Source organism: Bombina bombina, chromosome 7, assembly GCF_027579735.1.
Source record: "Bombina bombina isolate aBomBom1 chromosome 7, aBomBom1.pri, whole genome shotgun sequence".
Taxonomy (NCBI): domain Eukaryota; kingdom Metazoa; phylum Chordata; class Amphibia; order Anura; family Bombinatoridae; genus Bombina; species Bombina bombina.
Window position 1 is genome coordinate 523,608,176 of NC_069505.1, and position 19,100 is coordinate 523,627,275.

The window sequence follows — 19,100 nt, forward strand, 5'->3', positions numbered from 1 at the left end:
GATGTTAGGAGCACTGGTATGGGCTTGGTCTGACGCGTTTCAGCTCCTATGGAGCCTTACTCATAGACTGCATGCTGCCCATTAACACTATGCAAATTAATATAGGCTTACCTAACTAGTGATTGGTTGTTAGAGCCCTATCCAGCTGACCAATGTCTAATGCAGTGGGGAACAACACCCAGCTAGCTTGTCAATTTGAGATGGTGTACAATGAACTGGTGTCAAAGTTTATTTCACATTTCCAACAAAAGTGCCCCAATTACCTAAAAGAGTGGGTAAGAGAGGAATCTAGAATGCAACCTCATGTATATCTAAAGTTATATATGTATGCACCTCATGATTTTAAACACAAATTATTATTTATTCCATGTATAGCCAAAATAATGATAGCTATCATAATAGGAAGTACAAAATATTATGTTTACCATGATGTATTTACCTTAGAAATAATTTGTAGGCTAATTAATATTTAAAGTGACACTGTCATTATATGGCATACTTGAATAAGCATATTCTAAAAATGTGTATGCCTTACAGGTACTGTTACCACATTTGAAATGCCCTTTCTGTGACAGCCAACTGCTCTTTGGTTTGGGTTTCTTAAGTAGTGAAGGGGATACTTGGTTCCCAATCGTTACATTGCGCTTGGGAACACAAAAACAACCTTCCCTAATTTTATCCTTCAAAGTATCATCGGCCAATAAAATTGGCAGATTATTCCGTAATATTTTACAAACAGTAGTATTGTGAGCTAAATGTAGTCACAAAAGTGGGCTTGTTTCTCACTGTCTTTTGCTTGTGTACATCTTCTAACAAGATTAATCTATCTTTCTGCAAAACATCATTAAAAGCTCTTGATAAAAAAAAAAAATATATATATATATTATTAAAATCCGCTCTCACTGGACTTATACAATACAAAAGGTCTTAATTCAAGTGACATTTCATACCACTTTAGTCTCTTCCTCAGACGAGCCCCATGGTCTGAGGAAAGGGCTACAGTGCTCCGAAATGTCACATGAATGAATATATTTATTACACATACTCCCTCTGGAACAAATTAAGAGACCACTGCAAAATGATCAGTTTCTCTGGCTTTACTATTTAAACGTTTGTGTTTTATTCTATAAACTACTGACAACATTCTCCTGAATTCCAAATAAAAATATTGTAATTTAGAGCATTTATTTGCAGGAAATGACAATTGATCAAAATAACAAAAAAGATGCAGTGTTTTCAGACCTAGAATACTGCAAAGAAAACAAGTTCATACTAATTTTTAATTAACACAATACTAATTTTACCTTCTCACAGCTTTCATGCGTCTTGACCTGATCGCCACCAGACTTTCACATTGCTGTTGGGTAACTTTTTTTTATGCCACTCCTGGCGCAAAATTTATCAGCAGCTCAGCTTTGTCTGATGGCTTGTGACCAACCATCTTCCTTTTTGATCACATTCCAGAGGTTTTCAGTGGGGTTTAGGTCTGGAAATTGGGCTGGCTATGACAGGATCTGGTTGTCCCCATCCACACCTTGATTTACCTGGCTGTGTGGCATGGAGCATTGTCCTGCTGGAAAAAACAATACTCTGAGTTGGGCAACATTGTCAAAGCAGAAGGAAGCAAGTTTGTACGTGGCTTGATTTATGCGTCCATCACAAAGATAAATCTGCCGGCCGATTCCAGGTCATCTACTCTGAGTCCAGTTTTCAGCTTTGCCCAACACCTGGTCTTCTATGGAGACCTGAAGAGGCCTACAAGCCACAGTGTCTTGCACCCACTGTGGAGGATCAGTGATGATCTGGGGGGTGCTTATTGAGAAGATTGATCTTTATGAAGGATGCATGAATCAAGCCACGTACGAGGTTATCCTGGACGAAAACTTGTTTCCTTCTGCTCTAACAATGTTCCCCAACTCTGAGGATTTTTTTTTTCAGCCGCAATGCTCTGTCACACAGCCAGGTCAATCAAGGTATGGATGGAGGACCACCAGATCAAGACATTGTCATGGCTAACCAATCTCCAGACCTAAACCCCATTGAAAACCTCTGGAATGTGATGAAGATGGATTGGTCACAAGCCATCGAACAAAGACTAGCTGCTTGAATGTTTGCACCATGGATGGCATAAAGTCACCCAACAGTGATGTGAAAGACTAGTGGAAAGCATGCCCGACCTAAACCCCATTGAAAACCTCTGGAATGTGATGAAGATGGATTGGTCACAAGCCATCGAACAAAGACTAGCTGCTTGAAAGTTTGCACCATGGGTGGCATAAAGTCACCTAACAGCAATGTGAAAGACTAGTGGAGAGCATGCAAAGACGCAAAAAAGTTGAGATTAAAAATCAGTGTTATTCCACCAAATATTGATTTCTGAACTTTTGCTAAATTAAAACATTAGTATTGAATTTAATAATGACAAACGGGTTTTCGAAGTCTGAAAACACTGCATCTTTTTTTGTTATTTTGATCAGTTGTCATTTTCTACAAATAAAGAAAGACACACGGCAAAATACTTTAGATAAAATGATACATTACAAAGTTTTGTTTAGTTTTTTTTTCTCATTATACATCTTTTATGGAATTACATTTATTCATTGTGTTTGTGCGGTTTCAAGACATAATCACATGACCGATATCTTAAGTCACTTAAGAATAAGAAACCACTTGAAGGCAAATAGGAGGTGGTTGGGGAATCAGTTGCTAAAATTGTGTACAACATCAGCTGCTGCACCAAACGGATCATGAGATGTGTTTTATAGTCAGACTTTGCTGGGAGTATAAGAGAGGCAATAAAGACTCTTCATTGTGACTAAGTAGACTGGTTTATGAAGTGGTATCCACCCTGGTAGGCACAGTCCCATAAAACCCCATTTAGCTCACTTGTTCCTTTTTATAAAAGACTTTACTGAAAGATCAGTCTGGTCCTTTCTAAAAGTGCAGCCCAGACAAAAATACCAGTCACTTTTTGTGATTTGTGTCTCTAAGGGGAATAACGAAGCATAACCCCTTGTTAACTGTACCTAGAAGGATATAGTTGCCTGTTCATTAAAGGGATATGAAACACAATTTTTGTTTTCTTTCATGATTCAGAGAGAGCGTACTTCTATTATCTAATTTATTTAGTTCTCTTGGAATCCTTTGTTGAAAAGCATACCTAGGTTGGCAAAGTAGCTGCTGATTGATGGCTGCACATATATGCCTTATATTATTGGATCACTTATGTGCAATGCTGTTTCTTTAAGCAAGGATACCATGAGAATGAAGCAAATTAGATAATAGGAGTAAATTGGAAAGTTGTTTTAAAAGTATATTCTCTATCTGAATCATGAATAGAAAAATAAATTGGACTTCATGTCCCTTTAAAAGAAGAATATATAGACCAAAACCATCTGGGGTTAGTGTTACCTTTTTTGTTAAAGGGACATTCTACACCAGAATTGATAAATTCAATTTCTACTTGTTTCTAAGCCACTACAGACAGCCTGGGGATAGCTGGGGATAGGAGAGAGAAGTACTAAAATGTTAATTTTCAATTGTTCTCGCTAAGTATTGAGCTTTGGTATACAGCACTGGTTTTGAAACCTGTCTTCAGGCCTCCCAACAGGTCAGATTTTCAGGATTACCTTAGGTGAGAGCAAATAAAATAACCATGTTTACTAATCGGCTGATTACTTCACATGTGCTGTAGTTCAGATATCCTCAATATCTGGCCTGTGAGGGGGAGGCCTGCGGACAGGTGGTATTCAGTCAGAGATAAGGAGACTTTTTGTATGTGTGTATAAAGGGGATTGGTCTCCCTGCATGCTCAGACCATTTTAACTGGTTGAGTTTTCAAAAGGCAACACTAGCTAGTTCAAATACAAAAATAAACCTAATGGAACAATTTCACAAAAGTGCTCTTCACTTTCAAATTTCATGTAAGGTCAGAAGGTTTCTTTGCAAAAATTCCAAATCTTAAAGTTGACATTAATATTGCAGACACCTGGTCAGGAACAACACTCTTTATCCTGAAAATTGCAGCTACACTGAGTTCTTGTTGACCCTGACATGATGAAATAACAGTTAATTTCAAAAGGAGGAGAGTCTGGCTGCATTATGGTATAGATAAGATTAACCATGAATTCCAGAAAGGGCTCTAACACATTGTGAAGCAATTAATTGGTCTCTGGCATCCAAAGGGGGAGTAATTGTTGCAGGCACATTGTTTCCATATTGATATTGTTGTTCCTCAAATTGTTAAAATTTACGTTTGCTTCTTTCAAAGCGTCTAGTGAAAGTAGCAGCAAAAATATCACAAAATAAACTTTATGTATGTTCATTTCCACCTGTAGTTCTATCTCTTTGCCACTAGATGTCCCCCTAAGCCTTATGCTTAGGGTTTTCTCTGTAGGTATAGTTTGCATATGTGTGTGTATGTATGTATGTGTGTGTGTGTATGTATATATATATATATATATGTGACAAACTGCCTTTTTATTGACCTCCAATCTGTAATTTTACTGCTCTGTTCTAGCTTTTCCCCGGAAATATTAGGCATGCAAGCCAGCTCAGCCCTTGCATGGCTCATAGTCGAAGTGTTTGCTGTATTGCTGAGCTTATACCTGGTGACGGTAAATACCGACCTTACCACAGTGGATCTCATTGCATTTGCTGGATATAAATATGTAGGGTGAGTACGAAATTGTTAAACCTGCAGTGTTTGGGAGTAATAACCTTGATGCTATATTTGGCAGGATCACTTTTATATATGTATGGACCATATGACTATTACCTGAAGCTATTCTTCTAATTGCTCCCTCTCTATAGATCGCTTCTGGCGTTCCATGTAATTACCCACCTCTAGGGTTACAATACAAAAAATATGGTATATAGCTGGCACTAGTTCCAAGAGCAATATAGGGAATAATGGAGTTAATTCCAGTGCTACCCCCAAAAAATAACTGATTATATGAACTAAAAGCTGGAAAAGAACCAACCAAAGTGTGGGTTTAACAATAAGCACTCTCCCCTATTTAATATGTATAAATGTTAATGATTAAAACCGTAAAGCTTTAATAGTAGTAAGTTAAAAGTAAAGAGAGAATGGACATTCTCAAAAAGTACCTTAGAAGTCAAGCTAAAAATGAATATGTACAATCACCCCCCTGTTTCCTAGCCGATATCTGCTGCTGTCGGCATCAGGTGACAGGGGGGAGAGACATAAATAAAATTCTGCTATTAGTAACAAACGCGTTTTGGCCGTCTATGCAGCCTTTCTCAGTGTTAGCAGTTTGGCAAACCGAAGCCTGGGTGCCACCCGGTTAAGTACACTATGATAGTTTTGTGATCAGCCTATCAAAAGATACCATGCCATACAACGCCCTCCCATCCACCAATCAAATTACAGAGGCTGTTCCACCAATTGGAACTATCGTTGGCCGACCCAGCTCCTCTATCTATCTGATCCATTTAGCCGTATGGTGTAGGGGCATGTGGTAACTGATATAGCGATGATGAATGGTGGGTGATGTCATAAAGTAGACGGTACAGTAATCCCGCTTTGTTTACATGTACATCTGGCGTGTGTTAGGTCATAACTCATTGACCAAATCAGTTTGACATCTATTGTATATTAAGTCAATTTTGGCACATCCGGTAACCTAGCCGTAATTCGTATGTAATATCGCAAACGGATCATCCCCTCACGTACTTTAATGCATTCTTCATCTGATATCCATTGTGTAGTACGTTTAATATATGTAACACCTCTCCCGATACAAGCAGTATCATTATACTGCTTGTATCGGGAGAGTTGTTAATTCGGGCAGCAATGTGGCATATTCACAATGGTAGTGGGTGGATTACCCTGTATTGACTAGATTGTCAGTGTAATATAAATATATATATATATATATATGTGTGTGTTATGTCGCCCACTTAATAACATTGCCTATCCGATATGCGATTTGTATTGGTACAAAAAAGACAGAATGATTGTGTTAATGACCTGATTACAGTATTGGTATTCCACCACAGATACAAACTATTGGAGTGTAGTCGGTCCCCAAGGATACGTATAGTGGTGGTTATGTGACATGTAATCCCGTAAAGCTGATATAAAGCTAGTCAAATTAACTAGTGTACTAGGGCAGCAGAATAATGTGTCAAGATCCTCTATATTAGTGATAGGGTCTAATCATATAGTTTTATACGGCATGGTATCTTTTCATAGGCTGGTCACAAAACTATCATAGTGTACTTAACCGGATGGCACCCAGGCTTCGGTTTGCCAAACTGCTAACATTGAGAAAGGTTGCATAGACGGCCGAAACGCGTTTGTTACTAATAGCAGAATTCTGTTTATGTCTCTCACCCCTGTCACCTGATGCCGACGGCAGCAGATATCGGCCAGGAAACAGGGGGGGTAATTGTACATATTAATTTTTTAGCTTACTACTAAATGGGCATAAATCACTGGTGTGTGAGTTATGTCAGAAAGATATGCTTCTCTGCACCGATTTTAATTAATAAGTCGCAATATAATGCTGTTAGCAGAAAGGAAAAAAAAATATTAATAAGTTATTTTTTATAAGAGACAGCTTGTATTATCTGGTGATCTGCTGCCCTCACAAAAAACTTAAAAACACTCTTCCTCTAGATTGATTTTAATTTTGAACGAACTTATGGCGGTATTAATATAAGATCTATAAAGTTGCACTGTTATATTTGCTTGTTTGTTGATATTGTACTTATTTTGTGTTTGATTTACTTGGCCGTACGTATGGCTTGTTTTAAAAGTACAAATTAGCTATCAATATCTGCTATCTGTTAGGGTTACACCTCTTTAAATATCGCTTTATAGACCTCTGTTCTTCTATATTTGCTTGAAGTATGCTAGTGGCAAACTAAGTGTATAATTGTTATAGTTAGGTTAGCAATTTTGTTGTGAGTGGGATTTTACTGTTGTTTTGCTTATGCATCTGTTAAAGATGTTCTGGTTAAATCATGATAGGGCAATAGCAATGCTTGACTTGAAGTTGCTGCTGTCACTTTAATGCATAGCGTATTATACAGCTATATTGTATCATTTGAAGCCGTTGAAAATGTTTCCTCTAAATTATAACTGCAATGCTGACCCCTGCTGTTGTAAAAATGAAAACCTTTGGATTTGTTTTACCACTGAACTGTAACTATGTTGCACTGTGTTTATTTAGTAACTCACACTGCAATTATTTAGCAGATTTACTTTAACATGGTTTGAATAACATCAGAGCAAGTTAATATATACAGTACACTGTTGAAAGAGGGAGGTTACAACTTCGGGAATAAGCTGTTCCTTTGTTTATATCTCTTTAGATTTGTAGCTTAGAGTCTTGCAAAGTTATATGTAAAGCTAGATTGATTTTTTTTATGCTGTTCTGTTATCGCTTAATGCAGAAGACAGTGAGCGGTTGTAAAATGAGTCCATATTACCCCACAGAGGTTAGACTAAAAAGACATTAACTAGGGATGCACCGAAAATTGCATTTTTGGTTATTTCGGTTTTTGTTTTTTTGGCCTTTTATTTTCAGTAAAATTATTGTGTAGCATATTTCAAATTTGATGCCAGCTTAGAGCTGCTGTCTGAGTTCATAACTTGACTTACTGTTTTGCATTTAATAGTTTTCTAGGACTATAGTTTATTTTGACAATTGGTAAAAAAATAACTAAAATGGTTAAATCTAATTCTGTTACACAGAACTAAATAAAGAATAATACTAGCGATGCACCAAAATTTGGGCCGCCGAAAATGTGCAATTCCAATTTCTGCCCAATGAGGTCCAAAATGGGTAAAAATGTACAGCCCTCCCCTGTTCTATTGAGTTACATGTCTATCCTTAGCATAAGGTGAGCAGCACAGCACTGGCATGGTACACAGAGCACACACATAAGTACCATGACATGATGATATTTGAAACCAGCAGTGCCCCTTTTTTTTTGTTTAGAAGAAAAAAAACAAAGTTCTGAATACAGTTTTCAAAGGAGGATAAGTAACATTTTTATAAACACTTGATATTATCAGACACAGCCCTAAGCACACACAGTGAATATGTATAAGCCTTATATACAGTGCTCATACATCAGCCTCTTGTGCATAGACATTCTAATCGCCTGAGGCAAATATGCGTGCACACTATATATGCATAAGCCCCAAGCTCGCACAAAGTTGGTACAAATGAGCACCCACCAGACAGTGTAAACAAACAAGCATAGTAACTTTGTATAACCCCCTTGCACGTAAGGTCGTAGCTAAGTCCGGTGGTCCTGATGATAGGTGACAGGTAGACTCCATTTGGGGCTCCGGACATATAATCTGACGGGTCAGTGTGAGACCCAAACCAGGAACTAGGCAGAGATACGATGAGAGACGTTCAGGTGATGCCACGCCTATCGCACGGATAACTACACCCAAAGATAAAACACATTTCCCCCTCATATTGTTGTCTGGCTATAACTACGCTCTCCCTTGTAGAGCTCCACCAGTTTCACTGCAGATCATGCCCTACGGTGCAAGTGACCACGCTCATTTGTTGGAGATTTCCCACCTACAAGCTCTCTCAGCTACACACACACTGTAGTTAAAAAAAAGAAAAAAATAATTTTGGTTTCGGTTTTCGGCCATGGGCATCCTGAATTTTCGGTATCGGTCCAGAATTTTCATTTCGGTGCATCCCTAACATTAACCCACAGCAGTGCTGCAATAATTTGAAAGTTCGTTTGTAATGTTGTTCACATATATATATATATATATATATATATATATATATATATATATATATATATATATATATATATATATATATATATATATATATATATATATATATATATATATATATATATATCTATATATATATATATATATATCTATATATATATCTATATATATATCTATATATCTATATATATATATCTATATATATATATATATATATATATATATATCTATATATATATCTATATATATATATATATATATCTATATATATATATATATCTATATATATATCTATATATATATATCTATATCTATATATATATATCTATATATATATATATATATATCTATATATCTATATATATATATATATATATCTATATATATATATATATATATCTATATATATATCTATATATATATATCTCTCTCCATATCCAGAGACTTGGATAACTCTGCCACTAGGTTCCTCATACGCCGCGTTAGGGGTTCCCTATTTTAATAGCTCTCCTCTAAATATATAATTTAACTTGAAACTAGTATTATGTTGGTATAATAACGATAACAAAATGTATCTAGTTTTCATTTTTACAACAGCAGGGGTCAGCATTGCAGTTATAATTTAGAGGAAACATTTTCAACGGCTTCAAATGATACAATATAGCTGTATAATATGCTATGCATTAAAGTGACAGCAGCAACTTCAAGTCCAAACATTGCTATTGCCCTATCATGATTTAACCAGAACATCTTTAACGGATGCATAAGCAAAACAACAGTAAAATCCCACTCACAACAAAATTGCTAACCTAACTATAACAATTATACCCTTAGTTTGCCACTAGCATACTTCAAGCAAATATAGAAGAACAGAGGTCTATAAAGCGATAATTAAAGAGGTGTAACCCTAACAGATAGCAGATATTGATAGCTAATTTGTACTTTTAAAACAAGCCATACGTAAGGCCAAGTAAATCAAACACAAAATAAGTACAATATCAACAAACAAGCAAATATAACAGTGCAACTTTATAGATCTTATATTAATACCGCCATAAGTTCGTTCAAAATTAAAATCAGTCTAGCGGAAGAGTGTTTATTTTTTTGTGAGGGCAGCAGATCACCAGATAATACAAGCTGTCTCTTAAATAAATATTAATAAAAGTTATTTTTTATATTTTTTTTCTGCCAACAGTATTATATTGCGACTCAATTAAAATCGGTGCAGGGAAGCATATCTTTCTGACATAACTCACACACCAGTGATTTATGCCCATTTAGTAGTAATTATTTTTATGCTTAAGCACCGCTCCTTAAGGGTACCTATAAATGAATATATACTTTCAAACAATGTACTATAGGAGAAATTAAAGTCAAAATACACAATATTCAATATTTTGTTCCTCAATTTTTTATAATTTTTAGCTCAATTGGCTTCTAAGGTACTTTTTGAGAATGTCCATTCTCTTTTTAATTTTAACTTACTACTATTAAAGCTTTACGGTTTTAATCATTAACATTTATACATATTAAATAGGGGAGAGTGCTTATTGTTAAACCCCCACTTTGGTTGGTTCTTTTCCAGCTTTTAGTTCATATAACCACCTCTAGGGTTCCCATGACGCTCTTTATGATCACCTCCCTTTACTTTACTCATAGCGCTCTGTGCAACCCCACACCCTCTAGCTTGTGACTGGCGCTCTGTGTAACCCCACACCCTCTAGCTTGTGACTGGCGCTCTGTGCAACCCCGCGCTCTGTGACCCACATCCTCTAGGTTGTGACTGGCGCTCTGGGAAACCCTGCGCTCTATGTGACCCACACCCTCTAGGTTGTGACTGGCGCCCTATGTGACCCCACATCCTCTAGGTTGTGACTGGCGCCCTATGTGACCCCACATCCTCTAGCTTGTGACTGGTGCTCTGTGCATCCCTACGGCCTATGTGACCCACACCCTCTAGGTTGTGTCTGGCGCGCTGTGCAATCCCACGCCCTATGTGACCCACACCTTCTAGGTTGTGACTGGCGCTCTGTGCAACCCAGCGCACTATGTGACCCACACCCTCTAGCTTGTCTCTGGCGCCCTATGTGACCCCACATCCTCTAGCTTGTGACTGGTGCTCTGTGCATCCCTGCGGCCTATGTGACCCACACCCTCTAGCTTGTCTCTGGCGCCCTGGGCGGCTCCTCTAGCTGGTGCTCTGTGCAGTCATTTCTCTCTAGGTTCATGGTGGTTTGTGTGAACTGCACCCTCTCTGTAACCTTCTCTTTCTTTTACAAGATACAATGAGTCCACGGATTTCATCCTTACTTGTGTGATATCGCCTCCTGGTCAGCAGGAGAAGGCAAAGAGCACCACAGCAGAGCTGTGTATATATAGCTCCTCCATTCCCTCCCACCCCAGTCATTCTCTTTGCCTGTATTAGTGATAGGAAGAGGTAAAGTGAGGTGTTAGTTTAGATTCTTCAATCAAGAGTTTATTATTTTTAAAATGGTGCCAAAGTGTACTATTTTACTATAGGATGTAGCCGTATTCCTTGTCAACCTCTAGAGTAGAGCTACAGGTGGCTTTAGAGCAGTGGGAACTGGTGGGGTTTTAGCCTCACTGCGCCTCCCATACTTGTGCTGCCCTTCTGGAATATGGTCTTAGCATATAGTAACTAAGGCCCTTCTGTTTCCACAGAACTGCTGGAGGGAGAAGACCTCTTGACACTGTGGGACGTCTTCATGCTGTTATGCAGCATTGAGGTAAGTGCAGTCTTTTTCTGGGGATAAAATATCTCAGACATGGCTGTGCGCTTTTATTCTGCTGGACAGATCATGGACTCTCACAGGGCTCCTTGTCCATAGCCTGTGGGTTCTCTTAGGGTTAAGTAGCACCCACTCTGATATTTGTTCTCCCTAAAGCTGCGTGTTACTTTAGATAACATATTTATTGGGCTCATGTTAAGTGCTTTGTATGGCTCAAGGGGGTTTCTTTGGCTGACGCTGGGGATGTTATGTGTCTCTTTATTACCGGAACCATCCGGTTTACATTTAAGACTTGTTTCTGTGATTTCCTATTACGGAGCCGTCACGACCGCATGGGCTTTATTACATTCTGGCCCGGTCTGACAATATGGCCGTATCACTACTTGCTATGGTCTTCAATCGCGCCCACGATAGGCGGGACTTCCTTGGCACGCTGGGGCTGTAGTTTTGCCGTGCGGCTCCCATTTCCGGAAGTCCCGGTGTATTGCTTGGTGATAGTGAAACGCTGCAACCGCATGGGTTAGAAGCAAGCGGTTTGCAGCGTCGTAGTGCTGATCCGGAGCTGAATTTAGTGGCGGATTGACTGTTGGTCGATTGAGGGGGCAGGTAGGCGCCTTAGCAGAGCTGCTGAGGCGAGGTGCCAGTGTCTTTTCCGTGAGTGTCTGAAGTTTTCACTGTTATTGTATTTTGATATAACAGACATTTTCCATATTTTCTGGAGTCATTATTTGGGCAGTTTTTAAAGATTATAATAAAAATTTAAAGGTGTTTTTTTTTTTTTGGGGGGGGGGGTTTACAGAGACAAGTTGTTGCTTCTGTTTTTTCTGTCAAATAATGGATTCAGATGTAATTCAAACGGTCCCATGTGCTTGAATGCCCCTGTGGAACCTCCTGTTACTTTTTGCCCTTCATGTGTTCAGAGGGCTTTACATTATAAAGACCAAATTTTTTATGATACATCGTTGCCTAAAGCGGATGCTTCTCAAGAGTCTACAGATGAGATGCAGAGTATGCCGCGGCTTTCTCCCCACCCAAGCGTCACAGCCTTTAACTCCCGTTCAAGCGGTGCCAGGTATTTTGCCAGTTTCTGTCACATTTAGGGCTAGATTTATCAACGCTGAGGCGTACAGGGGCGCGTATACGCGCCCCTGTACGCCTCAGCTCGCCTGTTGCGGGGCGAAATTACCCACAGGTAATTAACATTGCACACAAGCGCAATTTTGCGCTCGCGTGCAATCCTGCCCGCGCACAGCCAATCACGCACGGGCAGGAGCTGTCAATCTCCTCGGTCGGACTCGACCGAGGAGATTGAATTTCGCCACAATAGAGGTGGCGTAGATGTTAGGGAAGCAGCGGTCTGGTGACCGCTGCTTGATAAATCACGGCGAGCAAGTTCTTGAGAGAACTTGCTGCCGTAGGGGCTTAATAAATCTAGCCCTTACTTTAAAAGACATTGCTGAAGTGATGTCTTCTACTCTTTCTGATGCGTTATCTAATTTTCCAAATATATCGCACAGCAAGCACTCAAGAAGAGACCATTGTGTGGTCAATTCAGCCTCTGATTCTCTGATGGTGATTGAGGACGTCCCCACCCCCAGTGAACGGGAGCGCCTTGCCCATGACTGACTCTGAAGTATCCTTCAGGTTTAAGCTTGAACACCTTTGTCTGAATGATTGTGACTCAATAGTGGTCCCTCCAGAAAAATGGAGTAAGTTGGACAAATATTTGGAAGTTCCTTCTTACTCGGATGTTTTTCCAGTTCCTAAGAGAACTTCGGAGATACTTGCTAAAGAATGGGAGAGGCCTGGTATTCCATTCTCCCCTTCTCCTATTTTTAAGAAAATGTACCCTATAGCTGATGCTATTAGGGATTCTTGGCAGACTGTTCCCAAGATTGAGGGAGCCATATCTACCCTGGCCAAACAGACTACTATCCCTATTGAGGATAGTTGTGCTTTTAAGGACCCCATGGATAAGAAGTTGGAGGGTCTCCTTAAAAAGATGTATGTTCACCAGGGATTCCTTTTGCAACCGGCAGTTGTTACAGTTACCACTGCGGCCGCTTATTGGTTTGATGCCCTGGAAGAGTCTCTTAAAGTGGAGACTCCTCTGGAAGAGATACAGGATCGGATTAAAGCTCTTAAGTTAGCTAATTTGTTTATTACAGATGCTTCTCTGCAGATCACTATATTGGCGGCTAAGAGTTCAGGCTTTGCCATCTTAGTGCGCAGGGCTTTATGGTTGAAGTCTTGGTCTGAGGATGTGTCATCCAAGTCTAAGCTTTTGACTATTCCTTACAAGGGGAAGACCCTGTTCGGGCCTGACTTGAAGGAAATTATTTCTGACATCACGGGAGGCAAGGGTCATCTCCTCCCTCAGGATAAAAAGTCCAAACAGAGAGGGCGACGGAGTAATTTTTATTCCTTTCGAAATTTCAAAGGAGTTCCCTCTTCCGCTAAACAGGAAGGGAATTATTCACAAACAAAGTCCACTTGGAGACCCAACCAGTCTTGGAACAAAGGTAAACAATCCAAGAAACCAGCTGCTGCTACCAAGTCAGCATGAAGGGTCGGCCCCCGATCCGGGACCGGATCTAGTGGGGGGCAGACTTTCTCTCTTTGTCCAGGCTTGTATAAGAGATGTTCAGGATCCCTGGACACTAGAAATTGTGTCTCAGGGGTATCAGTTGGAGTTAAGAAATTCTCCCCCCAGAGAAAGATTTTCTCTGTAGACCAGATCAAAAGAGAGGCGTTCTTACGTTGTGTAGGAGACCTCTTTTCCATGGGAGTAATATGTCCCGTTCTGACACAGGGGTTTAATTCAAATCTGTTTGTAGTTCCCAAAAAGGAGGGAACATTCCGACCCATTTTAGATCTCAAGAGTCTAAACAAGTTTCTCAGGGTTCCATCTTTCAAGATGGAAACTATTCGTACCATTCTTCCATTGATCCAGGAGGGTCAATTTATGACTACCGTGGATCTAAAGGATGCATATCTACATGTTCCTATCCACAAAGATCATCACAAGTTTCTCTGTTTTGCCTTTCTGGACAAACATTTTCAGTTTGTGGCTCTTCCTTTCGGTCTGGCCACAGCGCCCAGAATCTTCACAAAGGTTCTGGGGTCTCTGCTAGCGGTTCTCAGGCCGTGGGGCATTGCAGTGGCGCCTTATCTGGACGATATTTTGATCCAGGCATTGTCTTATCAGCTAACAAAGTATCATACCGACATTGTTCTGTCCTTTCTAAGGACTCACGGGTGGAAAGTGAATCTAGAAAAGAGTTTGTTAGTTCCACAGACCAGGGTTCCTTTCTAGGGAACTCCTAATCGACTCTCTGTCCATGAAGATCTTTTTGACGGACGTCAGAAAGTTAAAGATTCTGAATATCTGCCGAACCCTTCAGTCCAATCCTCGGCCGTCAGTGGCTCAGTGCATGGAGGCAATTGGATTGATGGTAGCGGCAATGGACATCATTCCGTTTGCTCGTTTTCATCTCAGACCCAAGGGACATGCTTCCGCAGACCCTCTTGGGTGATAGTGACAACGGACGCCAGCCTGATGGGATGGGGAGCAGTCTGGAACTCCCTGAGGGCTCAGGGTGTGTGGACTCGATCATAGTCTCTACTTCCCATCAACATCCTGGAGTTGAGAGCAATATTCAATGCGCTTCAGGCTTGGCCTCAGTTGGCTTCGGCCAAATTCATTAGATTCCAGTCGGACAACATCACGGCTGTAGCTTACATCAATCATCAGGGAGGAACCAGGAGTTCCTTAGCGATGACAGAAGTAGCCAGGATAATTCAGTGGGCGGAGGCTCATTCCTGTTGTCTGTCAGCAATCTCCATCCCAGGAGTGAAAAACTGGGAAGCAGATTTTCTGAGCAGACAGGGGGAATGGGAGCTCCATCCAGAGGTATTTGCCAACCTGATTCTCAAGTGGGGCAGACCGGAGTTGGATCTTATGGCATCTCGTCAGAATGCCAAACTTCCGAGATACGGATCCAGGTCCAGGGATCCTCACGCCGAACTGATAGACGCCTTGGCAGTGCCTTGTTCGTTCAACCTAGCTTATGTGTTCCCTCCGTTTGCTCTCCTTCCTCGGGTGATTGCTCGAATCAAACAGGAGACGACTTCTGATCCTCATCGCTCCTGCCTGGCCTCGCAGGACTTGGTATGCCGATCTGGTGGACATGTCATCTCAGCCACCGTGGAAGCTTCCATTGAGGAAAGACCTTCTCATTCAGGGACCCTTCCATCATCCGAATCTAGTTTCTCTGCAGCTAACTGCTTGGAGATTGAACGCTTGATCTTATCTAATCGAGGATTCTCGGATTCTGTCATTGATACCTTGATTCAGGCGCGTAAGCCTGTTACTAGAAAGATTTACCATAAGATATGGCGTAAATATCTTTATTGGTGCGAATCCAAGAACTACTCTAGGAGTAGGGTTCGGATTCCCAGAATTTTGTCTTTTCTCCAAGAAGGATTGGAGAAAGGCTTGTCAGCAAGTTCCTTAAAGGGACAGATTTCTGCTTTGTCTATTTTGCTACACAAGCGTCTGGCAGATGTTCCAGATGTTCAGTCTTTTTGTCAGGCTCTGACTAGAATCAGGCCTGTGTTTAGACCAATTGCTCCTCCTTGGAGTTTGAATTTAGTCCTTACTGTTCTTCAAGGGTTTCCGTTTGAACCTATGCATTCCATAGATATTAAGTTGTTATCTTGGAAGGTTTTATTTTTGGTTGCTATTTCTTCTGCTCGCAGAGTTTCTGAGCTTTCGGCATTACAATGTGATTCTCCTTATCTTATTTTTCATGCGGATAAGGTGGTGTTACGTACCAAACCTGGTTTTCTTCCTAAGGTTGTTTCAAATAAAAATATTAATCAGGTAATTGTTGTTCCTTGTGTCCTAATCCTTCTTCTAAGAAGGAGCGTCTGTTACATAATTTGGACGTGGTCCGTGCCTTGAAGTTCTACTTACAGGCGACTAAGGATTTTCGTCAATCGTCTTCCTTGTTTGTCGTTTTTTCGGGGAAACATAGGGGTCAGAAAGCTACGGCTACCTCTCTTTCCTTTTGGCTGAAGAGTGTCATCCGTTTTGCATATGAGACTGCTGGAAAGAATTACGGCTCATTCCACTAGGGCTGTGGCTTCCTCATGGGCATTCAAAAATGATGCTTCTGTTGAACAGATTTGCAAAGCCGCAACTTGGTCGTCTCTTCACACTTTTTCCAAATTTTACAAATTCGATACTTTTGCCTCATCTGAGGCTGTTTTTGGGAGGAAAGTTCTTCAAGCAGTGGTACCTTTCGTTTAGGTTCCCTGTCTTTTCCCTCCCGTTTCATCCGTGTACTATAGCTTTGGTATTGTATCCCACAAGTAAGGATGAAATCCGTGGACTCATCGTATCTTGTAAAAGAAAATGAAATTTATTCTTACCTGATAAATTTTGTTTCTTATACGATGAGTCCACGGCCCACCCTGTTTTTCTGAGACAGGTCTTTAATTTTGTTAAACTTCAGTCACATATATATATCCAGCTCTGCGCCTCCTCCTGCTGACCAGGAGGCGATATCCCACAAGTAAGGATGAAATCCGTGGACTCATCGTATCTTGTAAAAGAAAATGAAATTTATTCTTACCTGATAAATTTTGTTTCTTATACGATGAGTCCACGGCCCACCCTGTTTTTCTGAGACAGGTCTTTAATTTTGTTAAACTTCAGTCACATATATATATCCAGCTCTGCGCCTCCTCCTGCTGACCAGGAGGCGATATCCCACAAGTAAGGATGAAATCCGTGGACTCAACGTATCGTAAAAGAAACAAATTTATCAGGTAAGAATAAATTTCATTTTCTAGCTTTCCCTGAAGTTCCATGTGACCCACTACCTATAGCTCTACTTTGGTACTGGTTATAGCCGCCGCCGCCTCCTAGCTCCTCCTTTAGTGCTTTGCACAACCTATGCCCTCTAGCTTTTACCGGTGCGCCATGTGACCACCTTCTTACTTTTGTATAACCTTCCCCTAAACTACTACTGCTCCATGTAACACCAACAAGCTCCTTCCTGTTATTCCTTGTGACCCTGCTCCCTCTAGCTTCTACTATTGACACATTTACTTGTAGTGTAACTCTACTAGGTACACATCTCATATCTGTTATCCCCACAGGATGATTGCGGGTGTGCTCTCTGGCCTCCTCTTTGGGAAGACTGTTTACTATTTTGTCCTCAGCTGGTTCTGTATCTGCATTGTAGTTTTTATGGTAAGTGTGGTGCTAATTTTAGCTTCATTCAAGATTATTGTTGGCCCCATTCTCAGTTTTTTTTTCCCTAGCTCTGTCATCCTCCTTTTTCCAGCAACAGAGACTTAGTAAATTTCAGTAACTGCTTATTTTTCCCTCTCCAGATTCGCACCCTGCGATTAAAAATCCTGTCCGAGGCAGCAGCTCAAGGTGTTCTTGTAAGAGGTGCCAGGAACCAGCTGCGCATGTACCTCACTATGGCTATAGCTGCCGTGCAGCCTATCTTTATGTACTGGTTGACCTATCACCTTGTGAGATGAGGCCCAGGTTTCCATATCCAGTCTGCTTTTCACCACAGAAGACCGATACGCATTTGAACCTCCTGCCTATTGCAGAAAATCTCTGTGTAATTTTACCATATGCAGTGATGCTGTTTCTCCACCTTCTGTTGATAAACTCTGGGAAATCCTTCATCATTATCTCTACAGACCTTTTATTTTTATTTTTTAAAGAATTTAAAACATTCATCATTCTCCCACCCGGATTAAATGAGTGCCCTTTGGATTGGCCACTCTTAGGTTTGGATGTCCACTTTGTGGATACTATACTTTTATGTATTAACATTTGCATTGTACATCTTAATCATAAAACATTTTATGTCCCATACTGTCATAATTGTAGCATACTGAGATTGGGATCTTAAACAAGTCCCAAAATAAGGGAACTGTCCACAAATAAAAAATAGCCTACAATTGAACTTGCCTAGTTTAGTATATTAACTAATTGTTTATTGCTATGAACAATAAACAGTTGGTGTCGGCAGTGGGATTCAAATGTTATTCCTTGCTCAGAATTGCAGCTGCACACCACTGAAACTTTCACAAATGCTCCATTTTCCACATAGATGTATGTGCCCTTTAATAAATCTATCACCTGGTCACTATTTCAGAACCATAATCCTATTTTATTTGTAGTGATATAAATTATATTGGATTTTTTTTTATTTTACAAATAATGATACTTCAACAATTGTTTTATCAGAAAGCGGCGCTGCAATCACAAAACTTGTGTAAAATCACATGTAATAAGCTGAGATTAACAGATATTTGCAAGAGAGGAAATGCATTAACTATTTTAATTGGCTTATGTGAAGTTGACATTTTTTTTTTTATCTTTTTTTTTTTCTTTTTTTTTCTTCTTTTAGAATTTTTATTTTGAATAGTCATTAAATTAAAAGCTTTTTGTTCAACCGTATCAAAGTATCTAGTAATTTTTACACTTTTGCATGTGGACATTAAAAAAAGTATTTTGTGTTTAAGCTGTAAATTGTTGCTGCTGTCAAATAAAATTTGAACATATTGCGTCA

General features: G+C 39.9%; 1 protein-coding gene across 2 annotated transcripts in view; it reads left to right on the top strand.

The window, feature by feature from the left end:
* YIF1B (Yip1 interacting factor homolog B, membrane trafficking protein) overlaps positions 1 to 19,100 on the top strand; it is a 32,622-nt gene extending 13,522 nt beyond the window's left edge. For both annotated transcript variants that reach the window (XM_053721807.1, XM_053721808.1), the window contains exons 6-8: positions 4,520 to 4,675; positions 17,662 to 17,755; positions 17,899 to 19,100. In XM_053721807.1, coding sequence (XP_053577782.1) covers positions 4,520 to 4,675; positions 17,662 to 17,755; positions 17,899 to 18,054 — 406 coding nt within the window. In that variant the 3' untranslated portion in view covers positions 18,055 to 19,100. The remainder of the gene's footprint in view (positions 1 to 4,519; positions 4,676 to 17,661; positions 17,756 to 17,898) is intronic.